Source organism: Melanerpes formicivorus, unplaced genomic scaffold (genome assembly GCF_026170545.1).
Source record: "Melanerpes formicivorus ecotype bairdi unplaced genomic scaffold, bMelFor1.0.p_v2 SCAF_1, whole genome shotgun sequence".
Lineage (NCBI taxonomy): Eukaryota > Metazoa > Chordata > Aves > Piciformes > Picidae > Melanerpes > Melanerpes formicivorus.
Window position 1 is genome coordinate 54,484,660 of NW_027142353.1, and position 22,050 is coordinate 54,506,709.

The 22,050-nt window shown below is 40.0% G+C and overlaps 1 protein-coding gene across 3 annotated transcripts in view; it reads right to left on the reverse strand.

The window, feature by feature from the left end:
• Positions 1-21,847, reverse strand: part of NUP58 (nucleoporin 58) — a 36,451-nt gene extending 14,604 nt beyond the window's left edge. For all 3 annotated transcript variants that reach the window (XM_068143760.1, XM_068143750.1, XM_068143742.1), the window contains exons 1-13: positions 21,530-21,847; positions 16,783-16,922; positions 15,812-15,847; positions 13,925-14,077; positions 12,834-12,965; positions 12,241-12,351; positions 9,250-9,274; positions 8,788-8,853; positions 7,889-8,063; positions 6,508-6,587; positions 5,734-5,852; positions 3,749-3,831; positions 1,210-1,411 (exon numbers count right to left, since the gene is read on the reverse strand). In XM_068143760.1, coding sequence (XP_067999861.1) covers positions 1,210-1,411; positions 3,749-3,831; positions 5,734-5,852; positions 6,508-6,587; positions 7,889-8,063; positions 8,788-8,853; positions 9,250-9,274; positions 12,241-12,351; positions 12,834-12,965; positions 13,925-14,077; positions 15,812-15,847; positions 16,783-16,922; positions 21,530-21,645 — 1,438 coding nt within the window. In that variant the 5' untranslated portion in view covers positions 21,646-21,847. The remainder of the gene's footprint in view (positions 1-1,209; positions 1,412-3,748; positions 3,832-5,733; positions 5,853-6,507; positions 6,588-7,888; positions 8,064-8,787; positions 8,854-9,249; positions 9,275-12,240; positions 12,352-12,833; positions 12,966-13,924; positions 14,078-15,811; positions 15,848-16,782; positions 16,923-21,529) is intronic.
• Positions 21,848-22,050: the final 203 nt, after the last annotated feature.

Below are 22,050 nucleotides of genomic sequence, written 5' to 3' on the forward strand. Positions count from 1 at the left end.
GTGCAGATGTCACTTCAACAGAGTTTCCATAGATTATTATAGCAGCAACAGAAAGACTGATCTATATTGGAAATTTAGAAGATAAATTTCTCATTAACATTTTTTGTTTTGTTTAAACTATTTTGGCATATTTATCTTTTAAACCCATCTCTTGGCTGTTTGTAAGCACCAGAAGCACATTTAATTTTCTTTTTATGAAGAAGGCAAGAACAGTCTAATAATTTGTCAGACTTAGGGTGGTTGCTGCATAGGTCTCTAAGCCATCAAAAATCAACTGCTGTTGTAAGACAAGAGAATGAAAAAAAGCCAGTATGAGTTTCAGTACACCTATGATAAACATTTTGGAAAACAAATGACAGAATGAAGTTTCCTATACTTTTCTGATCTGCTGACAGACACATATCCATGTTCAAGTAAAATTAAATAGAATTTACCTTCTTTCTGTTAAATGATTAAATAATAATTCAATTCTTTACATTCAGGAATCAGTCTCTGAGAAGCATTGGTTAGTATAACAATGTCAACTAAGGTGCCTTAAGTTATTTCCTTTGCCATACATATCCATTCTTCTTGCAGTGGGTTATGCACTCCTGTTTTGGTCTTCCTCTTACACACAGAGCCACTGAACTACCCTACTTTCCCTAATATATTTGCAACAGCAGAATGGCCAACAAAAACTGCTCCAACATCACCGTGACAAAGGAGTTGTCTATGTAATAAGCCAGGCATCCCTCTTCCTATTCCACAGATGTTTCCTCCACTATCCTTCCTGCTCTGCAGCATTTTTCATTTTACAGTTCCAAAGTGCTATAGAAAAATGCATTATTAACTTTACACAGGAAAAGGTAATATGCATTTAGATATTTTCTCCTCACCAATTTGCAATAATTTACTATAACCATACAATTCTGGCAAGAGGCTAGACTACGTGTATTCAGAGATGTTAAGAGTGAAGACTCACATTCCAAGGGGTAAGTTAGAGCAATACAGTAAATACCACTAATACAAGTAAGTTCACAAGATTAAGTATCTGTTGTATAATTATTGCTAAGTCTACCCTGCATTTTTCTATTGGCTATGAATCAGTAACTTTGCTCATCACAACGTTTAGATTTTCAGTCTAACACAAAAGGAAGACTTCATAGAAAATTTTACACAACTTTACTATTGTCACAACACTAATAATCTATAACTTGAATGCACTCAGACCTGTAGCAGGCTGTTGCTGCTGAGTTAGTGTTGCAGCCATCGCAACGGCTGCTGCATTTGGTATGTTGCTGAAAGGGGTCGGTCCAGTGGTAACACGTGGCGCGCTCTGCCACTTCTTAGCTTCTGTTCGTCTTGCCTCAAACACATCCATGGCATCTCCCAGAAAGGTTTTCCTGTAGCCAAGGTATTGGTCTTTGAGCATCTGAAGGGTGTAGGGGGAAGTAATTAGTTCAACGTAATTGACATAAACCTTAAGTCACTAAGAAAAGAGATGCTGCATTATAAAGTTTCCTTAAAAAACCCCAAACAACAAAACCAAACCCAAGCAAAAATACCTGAAAGGACCTAATCAGGCTACAAGCTGGAGAACGGTTTTGCATCAGCTAAAGCCGTAACAGGTTTCTTAAATTCTGCAAAGCATTCAAGTATTACAGACTAACCTATTGAAGGGCACCAAAATCTTTCAGAGTTGGTGCAAATGAGTACAATTCAATTTGTATCACTGTACTAGTTGAGTTAAGAGGCAAAACACAGCCACATTACTTGCTTGTAACATAACATTTCCTCAGTGCTACCTTTTCTACATACAGTCTGCTTTTGATTGCCTGTCCTTCCTTTCATGCATGCATTTCTCAGCACAAAGCTACAGAAACTACCAGAATTTTAGAATGATCTCATTTCTGATGCATTTCACCAATCAGACCAAATCTGTTATGTCATACCACATACCCTCCCTTTCCTTTGCCCCTTCCCCTCTCAAAGCCCCACGTTCTGTGACAACACCTGGCTTGATGTCTTCATCATGAGCCAATTCTACCTGTCACACAGGAGGGAAACTAGGGATATCTTAGGTAACATAAAAAGAATAAATGGGTTTGATTGAAAGATCAGAATAATTTTCATCTTCTGAGAATTTAATAAATCTGATACATTTAACAAACATTGAATGTAGGTTCAGTTGAATTTTTATGGAAACCATACTATGCCTGGTGTTCCTGGCTAAGGATATGCTTGTTTCCAAGAGGAGGAACTAACAGTCCCAAAATTCTGACTCAGGAGTTGAACAGCTCTAATTCTAAATCTATCAGCAACAGCAGGAAACACAAAAGAAAGAATGACCTTATTATCACATTAAGTGTGATGTCTCTTGAGAGAAGAGACATTTATAGAGCTCTGCTGAGATTTAATACAGTGCCATAGTGACTGCCATAGGAGCGACAAACGACATTAAATCTTAAGAACTGCACTACAAGAATAATCTATGTAGAATGATTTTATGAAATTCTGCACCAGAACTGTGCCAAAACGCTGACCTTGGATACAGAATGTATATGTTCATATATGATATAAATATATTTAACTATCCCCATGCAAAGATGTTTCCAGTTGTACTTTTCTGCAACTTTGGAATCAAAGTATATGTGCAAGCCAGAAAGCCTGCTTCAGACAAAGTCATCAACTGTGTTCACAGCCTTCACACACATCAAATAAGGCATGCCCTCCATCTCCTAGCTGATAAACTAAAACAGGTGGTCAGAATGAGAGACACACTTAAGCAATACATAATTTTTTCTGCTTTTCTGAAGCTGCAGTTATAATTGTGTCTTCCCAAATATCAGCCTTCCTATTCACCCACTGTATTACATCTCAAGAAAACTCCCCAAAAGAAAAATCCTTAAACCAATCCCTTAGTTTCAGGCAACAGAGTATTTCTTAAGCTGGAGTGAAGTCTTTCCTGTTCAGTCATGGTGAAAAGGTACTGAAGGCAACAGTGCTTATATCTGCATACTAATCCAGTTCTTCACATTGAAGAAAACAAAAATGTGTCAGCACAAAGATGACTCACTGCACGAGTTCAGGCTCTACTCAGATCTCAGAAATGAAGAGCTCAGAACATATTTGGGATCCTTTGTGTAATTCCACCAAAATAATGGAGAAACTGATATACATCTGGTACCAAAACCAAGTTAACTAAGAACACCGCACAACTATCTGATGGCAGGTAGCTGGACACCAGTGAATATCCAAGCTGAGAGAAGCAATGCATCGCAAGGAATCTAGTTCATACAAGATCCTCAGTATTCCCAAGCTTTACTCTGGAAAAGAAGTTTCAGATGTTCAGAGAACTAGCAATACTGTGCAGAAGCAGCTTTGAGAAGGAAACCAGCAGAAGAGTTAGCAGAGCTGTTTCCATTAAGAAAGTCACCTAGTAGAGAAAATCACAAACACTTGAGTACTCTTTCCCAAGGGATGGGGTTTTTGTTTTCGGTTGGTCTGCTTTTCTTGTTGGTTTTGAGGGGTTTTTGGTTGGGCTTGGGTTTTTACGGTTCCTGGTTTAGAAGAGAAGAGAGTTAAATAACAACTGACTACAGCCTTTTAGGTTATGAAATATTTATCATCATCAGTGTGAGAAAATAATTCAGATTGGACTGCAGCTAAAAATTAGCTCATTCTTAAAGGACTTCTGCAGGACAGCTGCAAAATTATTCAAAAGTTAACTTAACAACAGACAAAAAGGAACATTGTCAAAACAACATACCTTTACGTTCTCATGTATTGATTGGAGCTGTGCAGCTAAAGCTACAAATGTTTGATAGATTTTCTGCATAGCCATAGACAGATCTGTAAAGAGGCACATAAAATACTGTTGTGACAATCTCAGTACCAGAAGACTCAGAGCTTATACCACAGCAAAAAGCCCACCCAAAACCCATGCAGCACAAAGCACAAGAACAAGTTAGTTCAAACACAAAATCTGAGAGCAATTGGGTGGCTCGTGTCACTAAGGACTACTTTCTGAAAAGGCTTCTAGCTTTATTCTGAAAAGTTCTCTCTCAGTTTTATTTTTACATACATGGTAATTAATTTCCTATGATTCTATCATTAAGTAAACTCAGAAGTATTAAATAATCTAACTTTATCTAATTACACAGAACATTTTACCTCATTGTTTTTTTACATACAGCTAAATCAGATTCTTTTGATATTTTAACTATTTTCCACTCTGACTTGAAGCACAGTTAACTGCTCAGTTTGCCAGAGAGTAGAATAGAAGCTTTACTTACATTAAGACATGATTAACAAGCATCACAGGAAATCTTAATCTAGTTCCACCCACAAGCACATCATAAAAAGAAAACACAATGATGAGCTTGTTGTTCACAGTCTTAAGTTTAGGTTATCTTACTTCCCAAACAGATATGAAAGTGTTCTCAGCACACTACCCAAACTAATACAAAACTTTTGTATTACAAGGGAAACGTCAAAGGCTTTGGCAGAACAAGGCATCTGCGGATGAAAAATGCTTTTCTGAAAGAAGCACTGAAACAATGTACCCAAACGGAAGACAAGAAAGTGCTTCTTTCCTCTGAAGGATGTATATACCCTATTGAACTGCAAATGGCAGCTGTCAAGTTGTAGATGATCTAGCAATGATTCTTGAACTAAAGAAGACAGCCTCACCAAAGGGAATTTCTCCATTATAATCCACATTTCTTTCAGAAAGAGAAAAGCTAGGAAATAAATCTATGCCAACTTATACAGTTATGAAGGCAGTGGCATCTAGAAAGACTGCCCACAGTTTCCAAAGAATCTGGAAGCAACCTATTGATACTGAGTACTAGACATTTCAAAGTCTTCAAGACATTGAGTCAGAGTTTCTTGTGCAGTAGAGGATGATTTTCCTGTATGGTAAAGGCACAACAGATTGAGCCTTGCCTACACAAGCAAGGAACACAGACTACTGCAGAAACTGCCGAAAAACCTGAGGAAAAACATCTGTGAAAGCATCCCACTCAGTCTGGACAGATAAGAAGATCACACAGAAAGATGGAGCACCCTCAGGATTCAGCTGATCTTCCATTCTGGAAGCCAGAAAGTCTAGAAAGTTCCCTTGTTTCTGACAAGTTTAGTTTAGGTACTATCCTGTGATGGCAAGATGTTCAAATATTATTTGGCACAAAAAGACAGGCACTTGACTGCTTTTTGCAGGACCTGTACCTGAAGCCTCCCAAAACCTCAAAATGTCTATGATCACAGGAACAGTAAATAACAAGGAGACTACAGTTCAGAGGTCAGTATTCTCTGACCAGAGAGATTCTCTCATGATTGAATGATGTGGCAGCAAACAACACTAAGTTTTCTTGACTGGTCAGAGTTGAAGGCAACTGACAACAGGCTCCAAGTAAGGAAGACTTCCCATTTGGTCTGGAGCTGGCAGATCAGACACCCATATTTGTCTGGTCAGATAGCCCAGTGCAAGACAGAATATGCCAGGCATCAGCCCTTTAGTAGCTACATGTTGAAAGGAGGGAGATGAACGAAGTGGATACCAAAATAAACCAGGCTGACAAATTGCACCTCAGTTACTGCATCTATAGATAGATGACAAAATCTATCTGCACATTATGTATTTCTGCAGGTTAAATAGGAAGATGCAACAATAACAGAAGAGGAAATTCTTTTTCTTATAGGTTTACAACTTCTTAATTACTATACATGAAAAATTAAAATGGCAACATTTACCTTGTGGAGTTATGTGTGAATTATTTGCTTGAGTAGCAAGATGATTTTCCAGTTCTTCTATTTGTTGCCTATATTGTTGCAGCTGTACTTCAAACTGCTCAACCAAGATTCTGAAGTAGCTAGACGGGTAAAACAATGTAATCATGATTAGACTTCATTATTGTTTCCACTTAAAAAAAGATCTACACTAGTGCTGATTTTCATTAAATTCATTGCAACATTTAGGCTCCTGATATCCCCCTACTAGGGGAAAGGGAGAAAAGATTGTATGTCTCATGTCTATGAGAAATTAAGTGAAGAAATAAAACACTGATGTTACAATGTATTTAGTACAGCTGTTACAAGAAGCAAAAAAAGTTATGAACATACATCAAATCACAAAATGGTCTGGGTTGGAAGACACCTTTAAAGGCAATCTAGCCTACCCCCTCTGCAGTAAGCAGGGACATCTTTGACTAGGTCAGGTTCCCCATCCAACCTGACCTCAAATGTTTCCAGAGATGGGGCATCTAAGTCTCTGGGCAACTTGTTCCAGTATTTCACCACTGTCACTGGAAACAAAAAAACAATCTTCCCTCTATGTTGCCTAAATCTATCATTTTTCAGTTTAAAACTATTATGCCATGTCCTATCACCAGAGATTACCAAAATGTCAGTCCTCATCTTTCTTATAAGCCCCTTTTAAGTACTGAAAGGCTGCAATCAGGTCTCCCTGGCATCTTCTCTTCTCCAAGTTACAATATTGGCTATTTTTTATGAATAACAGCAACTCACTCTGCTGGGGCTGTATTTTCATGCTGGAGACCAGGAGGAGTTTTCTGTGTTCGTAATGCTATTTCTGCATTCTTTAGCTCCTAAATATGTAAGGAAAATTAATAAAGCATAAGGTTCTGTATGAAGCACTCAGAGGGAAAAAAAAACCCACAAAACTTCACTGTTAATTCACATATATATGAAACATTGTGATAGAATATGACCAGAAATTTTTCAAAGACCAGAATGCTAGAAAGTTGGAGAACTTCAAAAGACCAGCAGAAGTTTAGAGAAGGAACAAACAACAAGACATACTTATAATGCACTCAGAAGCTGAGAGAACATTGCACTAAACTGTCAGGGATAAAATCTAATTTCTGTTGAACTTCAGAAATCCTGTTACAATTATTGAGAACTACAGGACAAAAGCAACAGTCAAGTGCAAGGAAGTAATATACCTAAAGAGAAGAAATAAAGTAAAAAATTATTTTGCCTTTAATTCTTAATATTAATAACTCTGCCATTAAGAATTTCTCAGTGCCTGGTTCTGCAATTATTCTCAACTGCACCATTTACATAAATATGAGAATATCAGTAACAAGTTTGTTTTGGGTTTTTTTTTGTGTTTGTGTGTGTTTGGCAAGGCAAACCTATAGTGTATTTCTTTTTGGTATCACAAGATATAGAAAAATATCAATATTCTGATTAGCATAAAATACACTTATTTATATAGCAAGCAGCCTTGACATGCCAGGTGAAATACAAAGCAGTGCAGAACTTATCTTGAAGAGCACCCACACCAAAACTTAAGATCAAATTGGTTGCCCTGGTTAAGATGCAGACTGGTGAAGAGAGTTGGGACTCAAGTTCACAAAATTAATACTAGTACTACAAAAGACATTTAGAATGAATGAAACATCATGTTATGGAGTGTTTTTTGTTTGTTTGGGGCTTTGGTTTTAGGGGTGTTTGGTTTCAATTTTTGGGGTTTTTTTAAGAAGAAATCATGCAGTTCTGCTGCTCCAGAGTCCAGCATATGGTTAGCAGCTATATATGTAAGTGAAACTCAAGTTAGCACACATTCCCTTCCTGTTACTATTGGTACACAACAATGCTTCTCTGAGTAGAAGTAATTTCATTATTGCTGTACTGACCAGAAAATACTGACTTCCACACATTTCAGTCTCTCACAGTAATTCCAAATAGATTACAAGGAATTCAATTTTTCACTTTGGAAACAAACTGTTAACTTGACTGATAAGGATTGTTATCCCATATAAAAGAATCAACATACGTACTTCTACATAAAATTTATATTCCATTTATTTTCAGTTTTCAGTATCACCAAGGTTGGAAGAGACCTCAAAGATCATGGAGTCCAACCTGTCACCACAGACCTCACCTGTGCAGTTTCCACTTTTAGCTTGTCAATATTAAGAGTGTTTCGCTGTAATCCACTGGCAACTACAGAGAGAAGTTGTTTCAAAGCTTTAATGTCTTCTTGTACTTTCAGCATTGCTTTAGAGGACATTCTACTAATTTCTTCCTGAACTTGTTTTTGTTCTTTCACAAATTTCCTGGGGAAAGGAAAAAGAAGGGGGTGGGGAGGAAACAATTTATTGGACTTAAAGTATATAACAGTGTTTATGTCTCTGTCATATAATTTATAGAGCTATCTAATTATTTTTTCCAAAATCAAGTACTAAACAGCAAAATTACTATTAGTATAGTATTACCTTATCTACCAGCACACTAATACTGTAAGAAAGCCACCCCAAAACTTCAGTAGCAAGTGTTTAAGCATGTTATGCTGAACCTTATCAAACAACAATATATATTATTTTTTACATATATGTATATATATGTAACATGTATGTTAAAACATAATCACTTTGAACTGAAATATAGCTTCTTTGACTAGTCCACAACCTGTCTCCTTCCTGCTGGAAGGCAGGTTCTCTAGTCTGTGAGACCACAATGCACACACAATATAGACATGAGGTCCAATACTCACTATGCACGTGCAACAGGCTTCCAGGTAGAGATGGAACAGATTCCAAAAGCATTATTTGTTGGGCATGCCTATTTGTGTAAGTGCATGGAAAAGCAAGGCTGAAAGAACCAACCACCTAAGGCTTCAGCTACTTCAGAACTATCAGTCTACTCTGTTCCCAGAGTTAACCTGCTGAAAGGCCTTGGACTAGTAAATTATCTGTAGCAGAGCATGTGATATTGATGCTCTATGACAGAAACAATACTTTAGCTAATCAATTATCATAAATTAAAAAAGACACTACTTACTGTAGATTTTCAACATCTTGACAGATTACTGGAGGTAGATTTTCATCCTTCAGTGCTTTGCTATCTCTGCAAAAAGCAAGGCATGTTTAGATGGTGCTTTAATAATGTCAAATGTTTTTGTATTGAGTAGCCATGCAAAAACATTAAAGTAACTGAGGACAGTTTTGCACCCACTCCATCTATGCCACAGCTAGGAATGATCTGGGTTGATTTACACAAATGCTCTGCCAGGGTCCAAGCATCATACACATTTGCAGAAACCATTTTTCAGATCACATGATCAGCATACAGCACATGCCAGATAAGCTGTAGGTATTACATTTGATGGGAAAATTGCAATGTTTTAAACTCTGAATTGGTTATATTACAAAAGTGGAGTGTTTACATTTATGACTTTTAAAAGATCAAACAAAATCCAACAGTTGTTTTCTAGTAAGACATGGAACAAAATCTCACACTTACTCTGGTCTTGTTCCTGTTTTGTCACCTAGAAAAGAAAAACTGTAGGTCACAAATAAAGCTCTGAAGAGCAAACAAAACAACTCTAATGAGATTTTAAGGAAGAATTACTGACTACAATCTGCTTGATTTCTCTTGGTAAAAGGAACAGAGCAGACCACCTATAAAAGACAGACATTTTCATTTACTTCCCCCTTCAGAAGAACAATGGTTCAACAGTTAAGGTGCTAATTTCTTGGCACAGAGTAATGCAAAACATCTTGTGTCACTACAAGAAGTCACTGCAGATGCATAAAGTGCAACTGCATAAAAAAATAATCTGTTCCTCCTTATGCAACTGCCATTCAGATCTGTGACCACAAAACAATGAAGCAATAGCAGTCTCCTCTCAAACACAACAGTAATGAGGTCCAGTCCACTTGACTTTCCTAAGAACTCTGCTATTGCATTAGGTCCAGTAACAAATGAGGTTTTACAGAGCTGAAGGTGGTACCATTTACCTACCACCAGCACACACTAAACTGTGTACCTGTAGATCAAGATGTGAAATGCTTTTGAGCATTGGAGCTGAAAACAATACTGTGCACAACACAGGCCATGAGAAATAGTCACTGTCAGGGGCAGTAATTACATCCATACTGTAGCAGTCTGCTAGAAAGAACATTTTCAGAGAGCCACAGAAGTATGTTTCACCTTTTCAGCTGGATGTAGTTCACATTCTCACTTGCCTCACAGTGCTGCCATGGCAGAAAATAGCTATGCAGCTAATGCTAGTGCCACAAGCATTTTCAGGTACACAAGTCAGTGCTCCTACAACTGGACACATCTTCTTAAACTGTCTGCAGACTATCATCCAATATAATATGAGAACATGAAGCCCACCCAGAGCCTGCCCTTGTGCCTTTTGATAATGGGAAAACAAAACCAGAAATGAACAACAACGAAAAAACAACCACCACCACCCCCCCAAACCAAACAAAATCGGGAAAAGGGAGGATTAAACCCCTGAATTTAGGACTCCTTTCTCTGCTAACATAAAAACTAGGCAAAAAAATGAAGTATACTTGGCTTTTTTATTCCAGCCACTTAATTGTTCATGTTCTCAGTCAGAACAATACAAAGATACAGATTTGAAATCAGATAATCAGATTTTGCTACGTTCTGGGCATAGGAATGCTCCAACTTTTCCATTCTCTAAGAGCAAATTTTTTTTCTTGTAGCAATATTTTAAATAAATACTAGAGAGTCTTCAGTCTCCAGAAGGAAAAGCTTTTATAACCAGTTCCAGAAGAGGGAAAACAGGTGCTAGTCCCCATCTGTCCTCAGATTCCTAGGACGCTTTCCTTTAGTAGCCACATGTCCTACATCCTTTTCTTCAGGAAGGAAAAGAAATAAAAACCTCAGATCCATAAAACCACCATCCTCAAACCTTCAAGTTCCTCCTAGAGCAGTACAAACAATTGTAATAACAAAACTGAGTGGAAGCACACAGGTAATTTGTCTCAGCTGCTTAAACCAGCACTGTCCAGTACAATAAACATTCTTAAAACGTGAAGTAAAAACAACAACACTCAAACCCCATTCTCTTTTGATGCTTCTCACTGCTTAGCTACATTGGGATCTTTGCTTATCATCCTGACAGCAACAGCCTAACTCACTCAGTTCCACTATGCCACATACAGGGAGAGTTCAGGTATTCAAATTTCCACCTTAAGAGCTGGACAAAACAATGCTGAAAGATGCAAGACTAATGTAGGTTTTGAGTATGCAGCACTCTGGTCCTCACTGTAAGATACTTGTACATTGTGGAGGTGTTGTGATATCATAATATTATGGTGAGGGAATTTGAGTTTTTAATCAATCAGTTTCAGTAATAAACTCCAAAACCAATCACCATCATGCACCAGAGCACTCCAACTTGGACAGTCAAAATGCCATCTCTTCTACAAGTACAAAGGAACTATGTCACTAGAACTTGAGTTACTCTAAGAATATTTTCATTGAGTTTCTATATATCCTTCTCTTTTAGCTACTGGCATATCTAATTTAAATTCTGGCTCTTGAATAGCATTAAGAGATTAAATTAACAGTACTGACTCCCTAAAGAAAATACACATTTTATAATCAGCTTCAGTTAAACTTACTCTGGAAGTATAAAAGCAATACAAATTCTAGAATCACAGAATCACACAGAACACATCCAGTTGGAAAAGACCTCCCGAGATTATTCAGTCCAGCCCTGAACCTATCAATGAAGGATCAACACCAAACCATGCCCCTTAGTGCCATGTCCACATGCTGCTTACACACCCCCAGAGACAGTGACTCTACTACTGCCCTAGGCAGAACATTCCAATGCTTGATAACTCTCTGTGAAGATGTATTTCCTAGCATCCACCCTGAGCTCCCCTGGTGCAGTGCCCACTTAGTTACTTCAAAGCTACTACAGAAGTAAAGTGTTTATAACTAGTTTTAACAAACTGCTAGAATATATGACATACAACTATGCACCGCCAGAAATAGAGCTTTGAAAAGTGACAGCTAAAAATAGGACATACCTATTGTGCAGGCTTTCAAAAAAAAGTAAATTTAAGGTCTGTTAAAGCAAGAGAAATCTGGTTTCAAATGAATTCGTTATTAGCTATAGCTCTCCTCCCCCCTCTAGTGGCCATTTGAAACACAGCAGTTCAGAAATCTGCCTGGCTTTAAAAGAAATATTCCCCGAGTCTTCACTCCTGAAAGACTAAAGGGTTTATGTACTACTTCATATTTACTTTAAATAAACTCATGTTACACTGCATTTGCAGCCAAAATTATGTTCTTCTATACAGGCACAATATCAGAGAATGAAATTAACTGAAACATTTTGTAAGAGGGGAGAGGGAAATTAAAACATTCAGCTTTTAATTCCAATTCCACACTAACACAACAATAAATTGTCCGGGCTGTATTGCTCTAATAATTCTCTCCTTTTGAAAACAAAAGAAAACTTACTCTTTTTGTCTGAAGAACTACTAAAATCAATGCCACCAAGACCTTCATTGGCAGTAGTTGAAGGAGCTGCAGTTGTCCCCAGAGTCAAACTTAAAGCATTCTGCCCAAGTCCTGCAAGAAACCCAAACAGAATTTCCACACTTAACATTGATAAATAAAAGTCAAACTAAATGCACATAGCATTTTGCTTGTGGTTTCAGTGTCCATTTACCACATTTAGAGTAAAAAAAAGGCAAAATAAACAGAGAAGAAAGCATTTTACAAACAACTGCACAAGTTTCATGTGATTTTTTCACACTACTAGGTAGCTAATTAGACAGCTGACTCAGCACAATATTTTTTTCCTCTATGGAACAATACTAAAAGATTTTATTCAGACCAAAAGTCACCAAAATCAGCTTTCAACTTCTTCAGTTACAGGCCATACTTACATATCATTGCCCTCTGCAACACTGTTCTTAATTGTAACAATATTACATTTTCAGTGTTAAGATGTTATATAAACTGTACCTTGCATCATGAATACATACAATCACACATTACATTTCAATGTTTTGAGAAACAAAGAACAAAAAAATTAAAGTAACTTTCACCTGTTGCTGTGCTTGTATTCTGGAAGAGTGAACCTCCTAAACCTGTTAAGGCTCCTCCTAAGGAAAGGCCTGTGGAGGCAGTTGTTGTGGGAGCAGTTGTGCCACCCAAATTTAATGTAAAGCCAGTAGTTCCTGCAGAGAAAACAAACCCAACTCATGCAGATGCTGCATTCAAATACATCCACAGACAATCTGAAATAACTGAAAGATCTAAATCAATCACTTATTTCTTGCAGATTTTCCAAACAAAGCTATAGAGACTTTTGAATTACGTATCAGTCTGTTTGTTCTACAACATCATAATCATGATTAGTTCACATCTACCTGCAACTACATAAAACAGAGTTCCCCAGAACACCAGATAATGTAGAATCTGGAACAGAAATTATTTTAGTGAATAATGGATCTAACAAGTGCTGCTTTTTATAGTAAAATGGTAAAAGTTTAATATTTTATGTTCAACATTAAAATATTTTACACAAGGCTGGTGAAACAAATATTTCCTTGGTAGTTTGAGCCGCCTTCTAGAATTAAGCATCATAGCTCTTACCTATCCTTCCAACAACTAAGCAGAGAAAGACCATAACCATAGGAGGTCAGAGCACAGAGGGCATAGATAGCCAAGCTCAAATGCAGACCCCTAAAGTTAAGAAAAATGAACACTAGTCTTAATTATCATCATGCAGTTTAGCCAAGTTAAACGATGGCAAGCATGTGCCAGTATGAGGACTATACCGGAAAAATCCTTGTTTCCACCATTAGTTAACCATTTCAGAGCATCTATAAAAGGTAGACACTTTTTTAGTTGCCAAGTAGGAAGCCTTCAACCTTACAGCATTAACAACAGCAAAAACAATGAGCCAAATAAGCTCTTGCCGTACTTACAATGATTTAGATTCTGTGCTGTATACAGCTCACAAACCTATCTGCATCACGGTAGTCAAATGCAGAAGTACTGAAGTTCAATAAACCTTACGAGAAGTACCACCAAATTATGTAAACCCTAGCTAGAGTGTAAAACTGTTTTACCATAAAATTTTATTAACAACAACAAACATCCACCCAGCCCCAAAGCCGAAACATTTTCCTACCTGCTGTAGGAGTCGATGTAAGAGCAGATGATAATGACAGGCCACCCGCTGAGGTAGAAGTGACAGGTAAAGCAAATGGTGTGGCTGAACCTGCAGGTTTGTTGAAACCTAAACTAAAGCCTGTGGTAGCCGCTGATGTAGTGGCAGGTGTGCCTAAAAGAAACCCAAACCAAATTATTGCTCTTAAAACATACTGTTTGGGAAGGAACACTCAAGTCACCGTCTCTTCTAAACTACTTCTGAAATTTAACCATCATGAGCACCACAGCATCAAGTAAAAATATCCCCATGGTACCTTCAGAGAAATTTAAAGTGTTTATATTAATTGCACAGGCATTTTTGCTCCAGAATTCATAGTGATATGATTGGCTTTAATCACTGACTAGCAATTTTATCTAGAGGTAATAGCAAAAAATTTGTTAAAAAGTCTCCCCAGCAAGAGCATCTACTAAATGAACCAGGTATTGGTAAATGGAGCTGTACATATTACTGCCCAAAATACAGACTAAAACTTCTCAACTGAACATGCATACCACAACGAATGCACATACCCTTTCCATTTGTGACAAGAAAAACATATTGAGAAGTTTATCCCTTAAATTTTGCTTCTGAACACTTCTAAAGTAAAGATTCTACTTCCTGCTGTTTTCAAGGTAAGTATACATTTCACATTCTAGAATCCGTATTCCAAAGGGGGAACGTGCATTTAAGTACACATATCACAACAGCGCACATGAGAAACGCATATTTGGTATTCTCAGTAACTGCTGTGTGTCCGTTTCAGATGACATAATTTCACTGAGTTACTGAAAAGAATGAATGTTCATAGTTCCGACTGCCACATGATTACATATCATAGTCTGTTCTGGGTTAACTGCTGCTTCTCCCTTCTGCCCATTTACTTCCAAGCTGGGGGCAGGGGTTGATCTACTGGAGGGTAGAGAGGCTCTGCAGAGAGACCTTGACAGGCTGGACAGATGGGCAGAATCCAACGGCATGAGATTTAACACATCCAAGTGCCGGGTTCTGCACATCGGCCACAACAACCCCATGCAGAGCTACAGGCTGGGGTCAGAGTGGCTGGAGAGCAGCCAGGCAGAGAGGGACCTGGGGGTGCTGGTTGATGGTAGGATGAACATGAGCCTGCAGTGTACCCAGGCGGCCAGGAGGGCCAATGGCATCCTGGCCTGCATCAAGAACAGTGTGGCCAGCAGGAGCAGGGAGGTCATTCTGCCCCTGTACACTGCACTGGTTAGGCCACACCTCGAGTACTGTGTCCAGTTCTAGGCCCCTCAGTTTAGGAAGGATGTTGACTTGCTGGAGCATGTCCAGAGAAGGGCAACAAAGTTGGTGAGGGGCCTGGAACACAAGCCCTATGAGGAGAGGCTGAGGGAGCTGGGGCTGCTTAGCCTGGAGGAGACTCTGGGTGACCTTATTGCCCTCTACAACTACCTGAAGGGGGGTTGCAGACAGGCAGAGGTTGGTCTCTTCTCCCAGTCAGCCAGCACCAGAACAAGAGAACACAGTCTCAGGCTGCGCCAGGGGAGGTTCAGGCTGGAGGTCAGGAGGAAGTTTTACACAGAGAGTGATAGCCCACTGGAATGGGCTGCCTGGGGAGGTGGTGGAATCGCCATCACTGGAGGTGTTCAGGAGGAGACTTGACAGGGTGCTTGGTTGCATGGGTTAGTTGATTAGGTGGTGTTGGATGATAGGTTGGACGTGATGATCTTGAAGGTCTCTTCCAACCTGGTTTATTCTATTTTATTCTTTATCCAACAATATTATTTCCTGTTTATTCACAGTATGGCTTCCTAAGTTCTTAAGTGCCTGACCACTCTTTTCATAAAGAATGTTTTCCCAATATTGAAATCCAAACTAGTTCCTTACCTAGTGTCAGTCCTGTAGCAATTGTTGTTGCTGTTCCTGTTTTAAGAATGAAAACAGTGTAAGAACAGTAACTGAAGACCAAAGAGCAGTTACTGTGGTAAAAAAAACCCCAAACATAAACAAACCATTGAAATAAAGTAACATTGTGACACAATGTACAGACTGATACATAAGTTTTCACTGTACTATATTGAAACCAAAACTTTATTCACACAGAAGTAGTTTGTAAGCACCACTAGCATGCATCAAAGCGTAACTTACTTCAAAACACAATTTTTCTTCTTAAGAATCTAACAGTGAAGCTGATGGTAACATAGCAGTATAGCAAATTGTTTAGAATTTCAAACAAATTAAGGTAAACAAAAATATGAAAACCAGTAACTCTGTCAAGTGGGGGTTTTTCAGCCAAATGGTAGTACATAATAACATTAGCATGTATAACAGCAGATTTACTGTATAATGAAGCTGACTAGGGAGTCTGAAGTCTTTGTAAAAACCTATGTTTTAGTTTAGAGTTTCTGCCCCACTGGTAAATTTAAAAGACTCTGAACACAGTGCTACATCATTTTGTATTAAAAAAAACCCAACATCTTATTAGAAGACCAAGGGTCATTGAGAACTGAAAGAAACTGGATAGGGTGCTTGGTTGCATGGTTTAGTTGGTTGGGTGGTGTTGGACGATAGGTTGGACACGATCTTGAAGGTCTCTTCCAACATGGTTTATTCTATTCTAAAATTATCCCAGTGCAGCCAAACAGAGTGATACAGGCATTCAGTCCACTACAGAATTTATTTCTAGTACATTGGCTCTTAGAACTTCCCTTATCTAGTCATACAAATGTACAAGAAAGACCACCTTGTCTAGCAATATTGGAGCCAAAGTAAAATTCATAAAGCTTGTCTCTGTGATGACTGAAATCAATAAAAAAAAAATCCACTCAGAACACTTGCTGTTCAAGAATCATATCTACCTGTACTGGTGTTTCCTAGTGTGAAGCCAGTAGTTGGCTTTGATCCAAAAAGTCCACTCCCAAAGCCCACTGAAGGAGCTGATGTAGTTGCTGTAGCCGTGGAAGAGCCCAGAGTTCCAAAGTTAAGTCCTCCTGTTGAGCTATTACAAAAAAACACAAACAAAAACACCACAAACCAAAACCATGCTATTAGCAATAATTCTTTTTCAAAATAAAGACATCAGTTTCTTTCCCATGCTCATCCATTTTCCCAAACCGCACACAATGCATCTGGACAACAGAGTCCAAGCTCACTGCCACTGAGCTTGTATTCCTCTTCTGCAGCTCCACAACTCACACCAATCCCCTGACACTGAGTCCAACATTTGTTCAGCTCCTTGCTGAACTGATACATCTTGTTAGACCAGCAGGAAATTTGAATTTCTCTCCATCAGATCATCTCATGACTGCTGCCTAACTATTCTCCCTGAAATACCAAAATGGGAGAACAAATGCTAGAGATAGGACAAAGATGAAAACAAACCTGCACAAACATCTTTTCAAAGCAGGTTTAAAAGTCAGTTAAGATACCTCTGACCAGAAATCTCAATTAATTTCATTCCAAAATGAGAGTCATGCAACTACAAACAGCACAACTCTGCCTTACCTTACCACCAAAACATACTGGTGCATGAATTAATTTTCTAACTAAAATGCTACCTTTCCCCACAGGTGCAAATCACAGATGACTCACACCTACCATACTTTCTTTTCTGGCTGTATACTTGCCAGAAAGTTAAAGAAATAAGCTTCCAGAGCTATTTTCAGAAATTACAAGGATAAGAAAAGAAGGAAAAAAAAAATCAGAAGTCATTCATTACCAGAATTAAGACTTCTTTATTTATTTTAGGTAACAACATTTTAGAAGCTTCACAGCAAACAGAAACTTTACATTTAGCAGTGAGTGCATTCAGGTACTCCAGGTGGGGTCTCACCAGAGCTGAGAAGAGGGGGAGGATCACCTCCCTCAACTGGCTCATTAGACCTCAGTTCTGGAGCCCCTATTACAAGAGGGATGTGGAGGTGCTGGAACGTGTCCAGAGAAGGACCACAAGGATGATCAGAGGGCTGGAGCACCTCTCCTATGAGGACAGACTGAAGGAGTTGGGGCTGTTCAGGCTGGAGAAGAGAAGGCTCCGAGGTGACCTAATTGTGGCCTTCCAGTATCTGAAGGGGGCCTACAAGAAGGCCGGGGAGGGACTTCTCAGGATCTCAGGTAGTGATAGGACTAAGGGGAATGGAATGAAGCTGGAGGTGGGGAGATTTAGGCTGGATGTGAGGAGGAAGTTCTTCAGCATGAGAGTGGTGAAGCCCTGGAATGGGTTGTCCAGGGAGGTGGTTGAGGCCCCGTCCCTGGAGGTGTTTAAGGCCAGGCTGGATGAGGCTCTGTCCAGCCTGATCTAGTGTGGGGTGTCCCTGCCCATGGCAGGGGGGTTGGAACTAGATGATCCTTGTGGTCCCTTCCAACCCTGACTGATACTATGATACTACTATGACTCTCTCTAACCAATGAAATTGCAAGCATTACCAGCCAGATGAGCTCACAATTTAGAATATTCTGTCTTGAGTTGATGAGAAGATAAAGGATTTATTTTTAGTAACTTCCTTCTCCCATTTTTGAGCCTTTAGAAGCTAGGAAAATTTTCTCTAATTTAAACAATATTTTGCATAACTAGAACAGCAGCACTAAAATAAAATTCCATTTAGACTTCAGGGAAACCCTTGTTGTGAAATATTTTATGTTTCAGGCTTTCAGTATTCTCTCACTGCTCCCTTATCACTGCAATCTTTTCATATGAAGGCAGCTTGTAGGCATAACAAATTAAACACAAAAGCAAATACTTAAAATCCTTAAAAAAAAAACAACATACCACCAAAACCCAACTGATTATGGCAAGTCCAGCAAAAGTTGGTTGCAAGTTCAAAATCCAGGTACGAGTTATTCTCAAAATAGTAATTCAGGAAGCAGAGTAGCCAAGTGGTTTAGAAGGGCACAGACCCACTAACTGTCTAGCTCCACAAGAGCCAAAATATTTCAGCCTTCCTTATTCCAAAATTTCAACATACCAAGCTACCATGACCTAACTGATTGTAAATATACAACTACTGTTCTCGGTAGTCAAAAATCTGCTTCTCATCCTTTTTTGTTTCAGCATTCCAGCAGAAGAAAGCCACGGTACAAAATATGCAACTCCATACAACTACTTTAAGGGAGGTTGTAGACAGGTGGAGGTTGGTCTCTTCTCCCAGGCAACCAGCAGTAGAACAAGAGGACACAGTCTCAGGCTGCACCAGGGGAGGTTTAGGCTGGACGTTAGGAAGAAGTTCTTCACAGAGAGAGTGATTGCCCATTGGAATGGACTGCCCAGGGAGGTGGTGGAGTCACCATCATTGGAAGTGTTCAAGAGGAGACTGGATGAGGCACTTGGTGCCATGGTTTAGTTGGTTAGGTGGGTTGGATTAGTTGATAGGTTGGACACGATGATCTTGAAGGTCTCTTCCAACCTGGTTTATTCTATTCTATACTGTAGGACAAAAAGCCAAAAGCCCCAAATAAGATGATGAGGCATGTTGGGTTTTTTTTTGGGGGGTTTGTTGGGTTTTGTTTGCTTTGTTTTTGAAAAACAGTAAGAAATCAAAATGTAGAAATAAAACAGTGACAGTGTTCTCACCAGCTGTAAAAGGCATGTGCCAGGACTATGTGCTTCTCACAGATGGAAGGAAGAGTGTCTCAGGTCACTGAAGTCAAGTTTTAACATTTTAGAACTAGAACAAAGCAATGCACCTGGCCAAGGCACACTATAGAGAACATCAATCAAAAGAATAGAATCAGTTTAAGTACCCAAACAGCTATGGGTATAATGCAGGAATTAGGTCAGGTGACACAACACACTGGCTTTGGGCTACCAGAATATAATCTGGTCACAACAAACAGTAATACTTATGCTTGGACTACAAAATAAAAACCCCTTTCTCCCATCACTTGGCAATACTCTTTTAGACCCAGCTCAGAAGAACAGCTCCTTAGAGCCTAAAACATTCTGAAGTAAATCACCCCATAGAGATGCTCAAAATTCTTTCAACAATCACCCAGCAGAAAAAGGCCTCCTTCTCTGTCATATTCCTCGACCAACAGCCCTGAAGACTCACCCTCCTTGTAAAGATAAATACATGAATAAAAATACAGAGTACCATATGGCTATTAACACCTGTTAAACTAACTGAAGATACTAGAAAGCCAGCTAGAACAGAAAAAAAACCCCAAATACTCAATAATGGAGTTTGAATAGTTTCATAATCTCCCTTGTTTCATGTAGTATATTAATGTTTTCAAATAAACAAAAAGTACTACTTAAACTTGATCATTTTAAACGACAGAAAATCTGCATTAAGCAGGCATGAAGCAAAAGAAAGTTAAATTCTTTACCGCCTCTATATAAAGTTCGTAGTGTGGGTAAAATAAAACCCAAACAAACCACCAAGTGCAAGTAACACATAGATTTCAGTCTCTCATGATCACAAAATGAAAAGAGTATTAGAAGAGACTCAGAAAATTCATTCCCTCTCATACGAGCTTCTAAAACCCCATATTCCCATTTAATCCAGTGACAGTCTTTCAGATCCAGATGCTCTGTTCCCCTCACACTGCTAACTCCTGACAACAGACAAGTATTTTTAAATCTACCCACTTCAGGTGAAGTTCCCTTGAGCAGCTCACCCTGCCCATTCAGTTTACATTACAGTGGCAAATTCTGCCTGATCAGATCTGGGGGGAACAAAAATAAAATTAATACGAAGCTCCAGTAGTACATCCCTAAACTTCTTCAATGGAGACATTACAGAAAGCAAGCCAGAAAAGACAATCTCTTCTAGTACATTTGTGTGCAAATAAAGAAAACTGATGGAAAATATACCCCAGCAAGAACAAAGATTATCCGTTATTCTGAGACCTAAATACTATGAATGTGTTTAGCAGAGAGCCTGCTGTATGTCACATGTGCATCGAAGCACAGCAAAGTTCTCCTTTTACTCCAATATACTATACATCAAACTCAAAGTTATCTGTATCAGAGTATATCTATAACCCACTAGAGAAAAAAAAAAAAAGGTAATTTCACATTTGAACATTAAACACTTGGGCTCTGACGTTAACAAGCTCCATGTCACACACAAGCTCAGGCTGCCTGTTGAAACCTAAAACAGGCTTATGATTCTGCATTCAGAACATTAGAGATAAGTGTGGAGAGATGCTGCTCCGACGAAACCAAAATAAAACTAATTTAGAAGAGCACATCCCTTTGTTATTATCTACTAAACAGACCGCTCCCTACCTCTGTTTTATAAGGCTGACCGCGAAGCGGAGGCAGAAGGGGCATGAGGCACCCCCAGCCCCTGCGCCCCAGGGCAGACATGGTGAAGTCGGTTCATCTGCGCTCCACAGGCTCTTTCAGCTAAGAGGGTCGGAGCCCCGGGCAGCAGGAGAGACACCGAGATACACGGCTCGGGGTCTACGCTTACTCACCCAACACTCACTCACTCACGCACACACGCCGGCCTGCCGCCTGGGCCTGTCCCGCCGCTGCCGCCCTGGCCCAGTCCAGGCCGCTAGAGCTACGCCGGCCTCAGCGGCGGTCCAGGCCGCGAGAATCTGGGGGCGGGGGCCTGCGGGCAAGGCTGACCCATGCAGGGGTGAGGGACGCAGCATTACCTCGGTGTGGCGGCTCCGAAGGAAAAGCCCCCGCCTCCGCCTCCTCCTCCCGCTCCAGCGGCGGCTGCGGCCGCGGAGCCCAGGGTCCCGGCGCCGAAGGAGAAGCCCGCAGACATGGCGGCAGCGGCAGAAACAGCCGGAGAGGGGGACTGACGGTGGCGGGCCTCGGCGACGGGGACCGGGGAGGGCGGCGGCGGCGGTTACGGCTTCCTCGGGGTCGACGGTTGCGGCCTCCTCAGAGCCGCATCGCGCCCGGCGCCAACTTCGAACGGAACGGCGGCAGCAACCGCGCGGACGCCAGCCACGCTCCGTCCTCGCGCCCACCGCAATGCACCACGGGACAGCGCCGCCGCCGTGCTGCCTGCCGGCCCTTAAAGCGGCAGGAGGGTGTGAGGCGACAGCGGTTTCTCGCCTGTACAGCCGGTTTCGGTCTAGGGAGTTGGTGCAAACGGCCGAATACGTCCCATTCCGGAGGGGCCCGCGCACAGGAGAGTCTCAGTCTGAAAGATGGAAGCAATGCG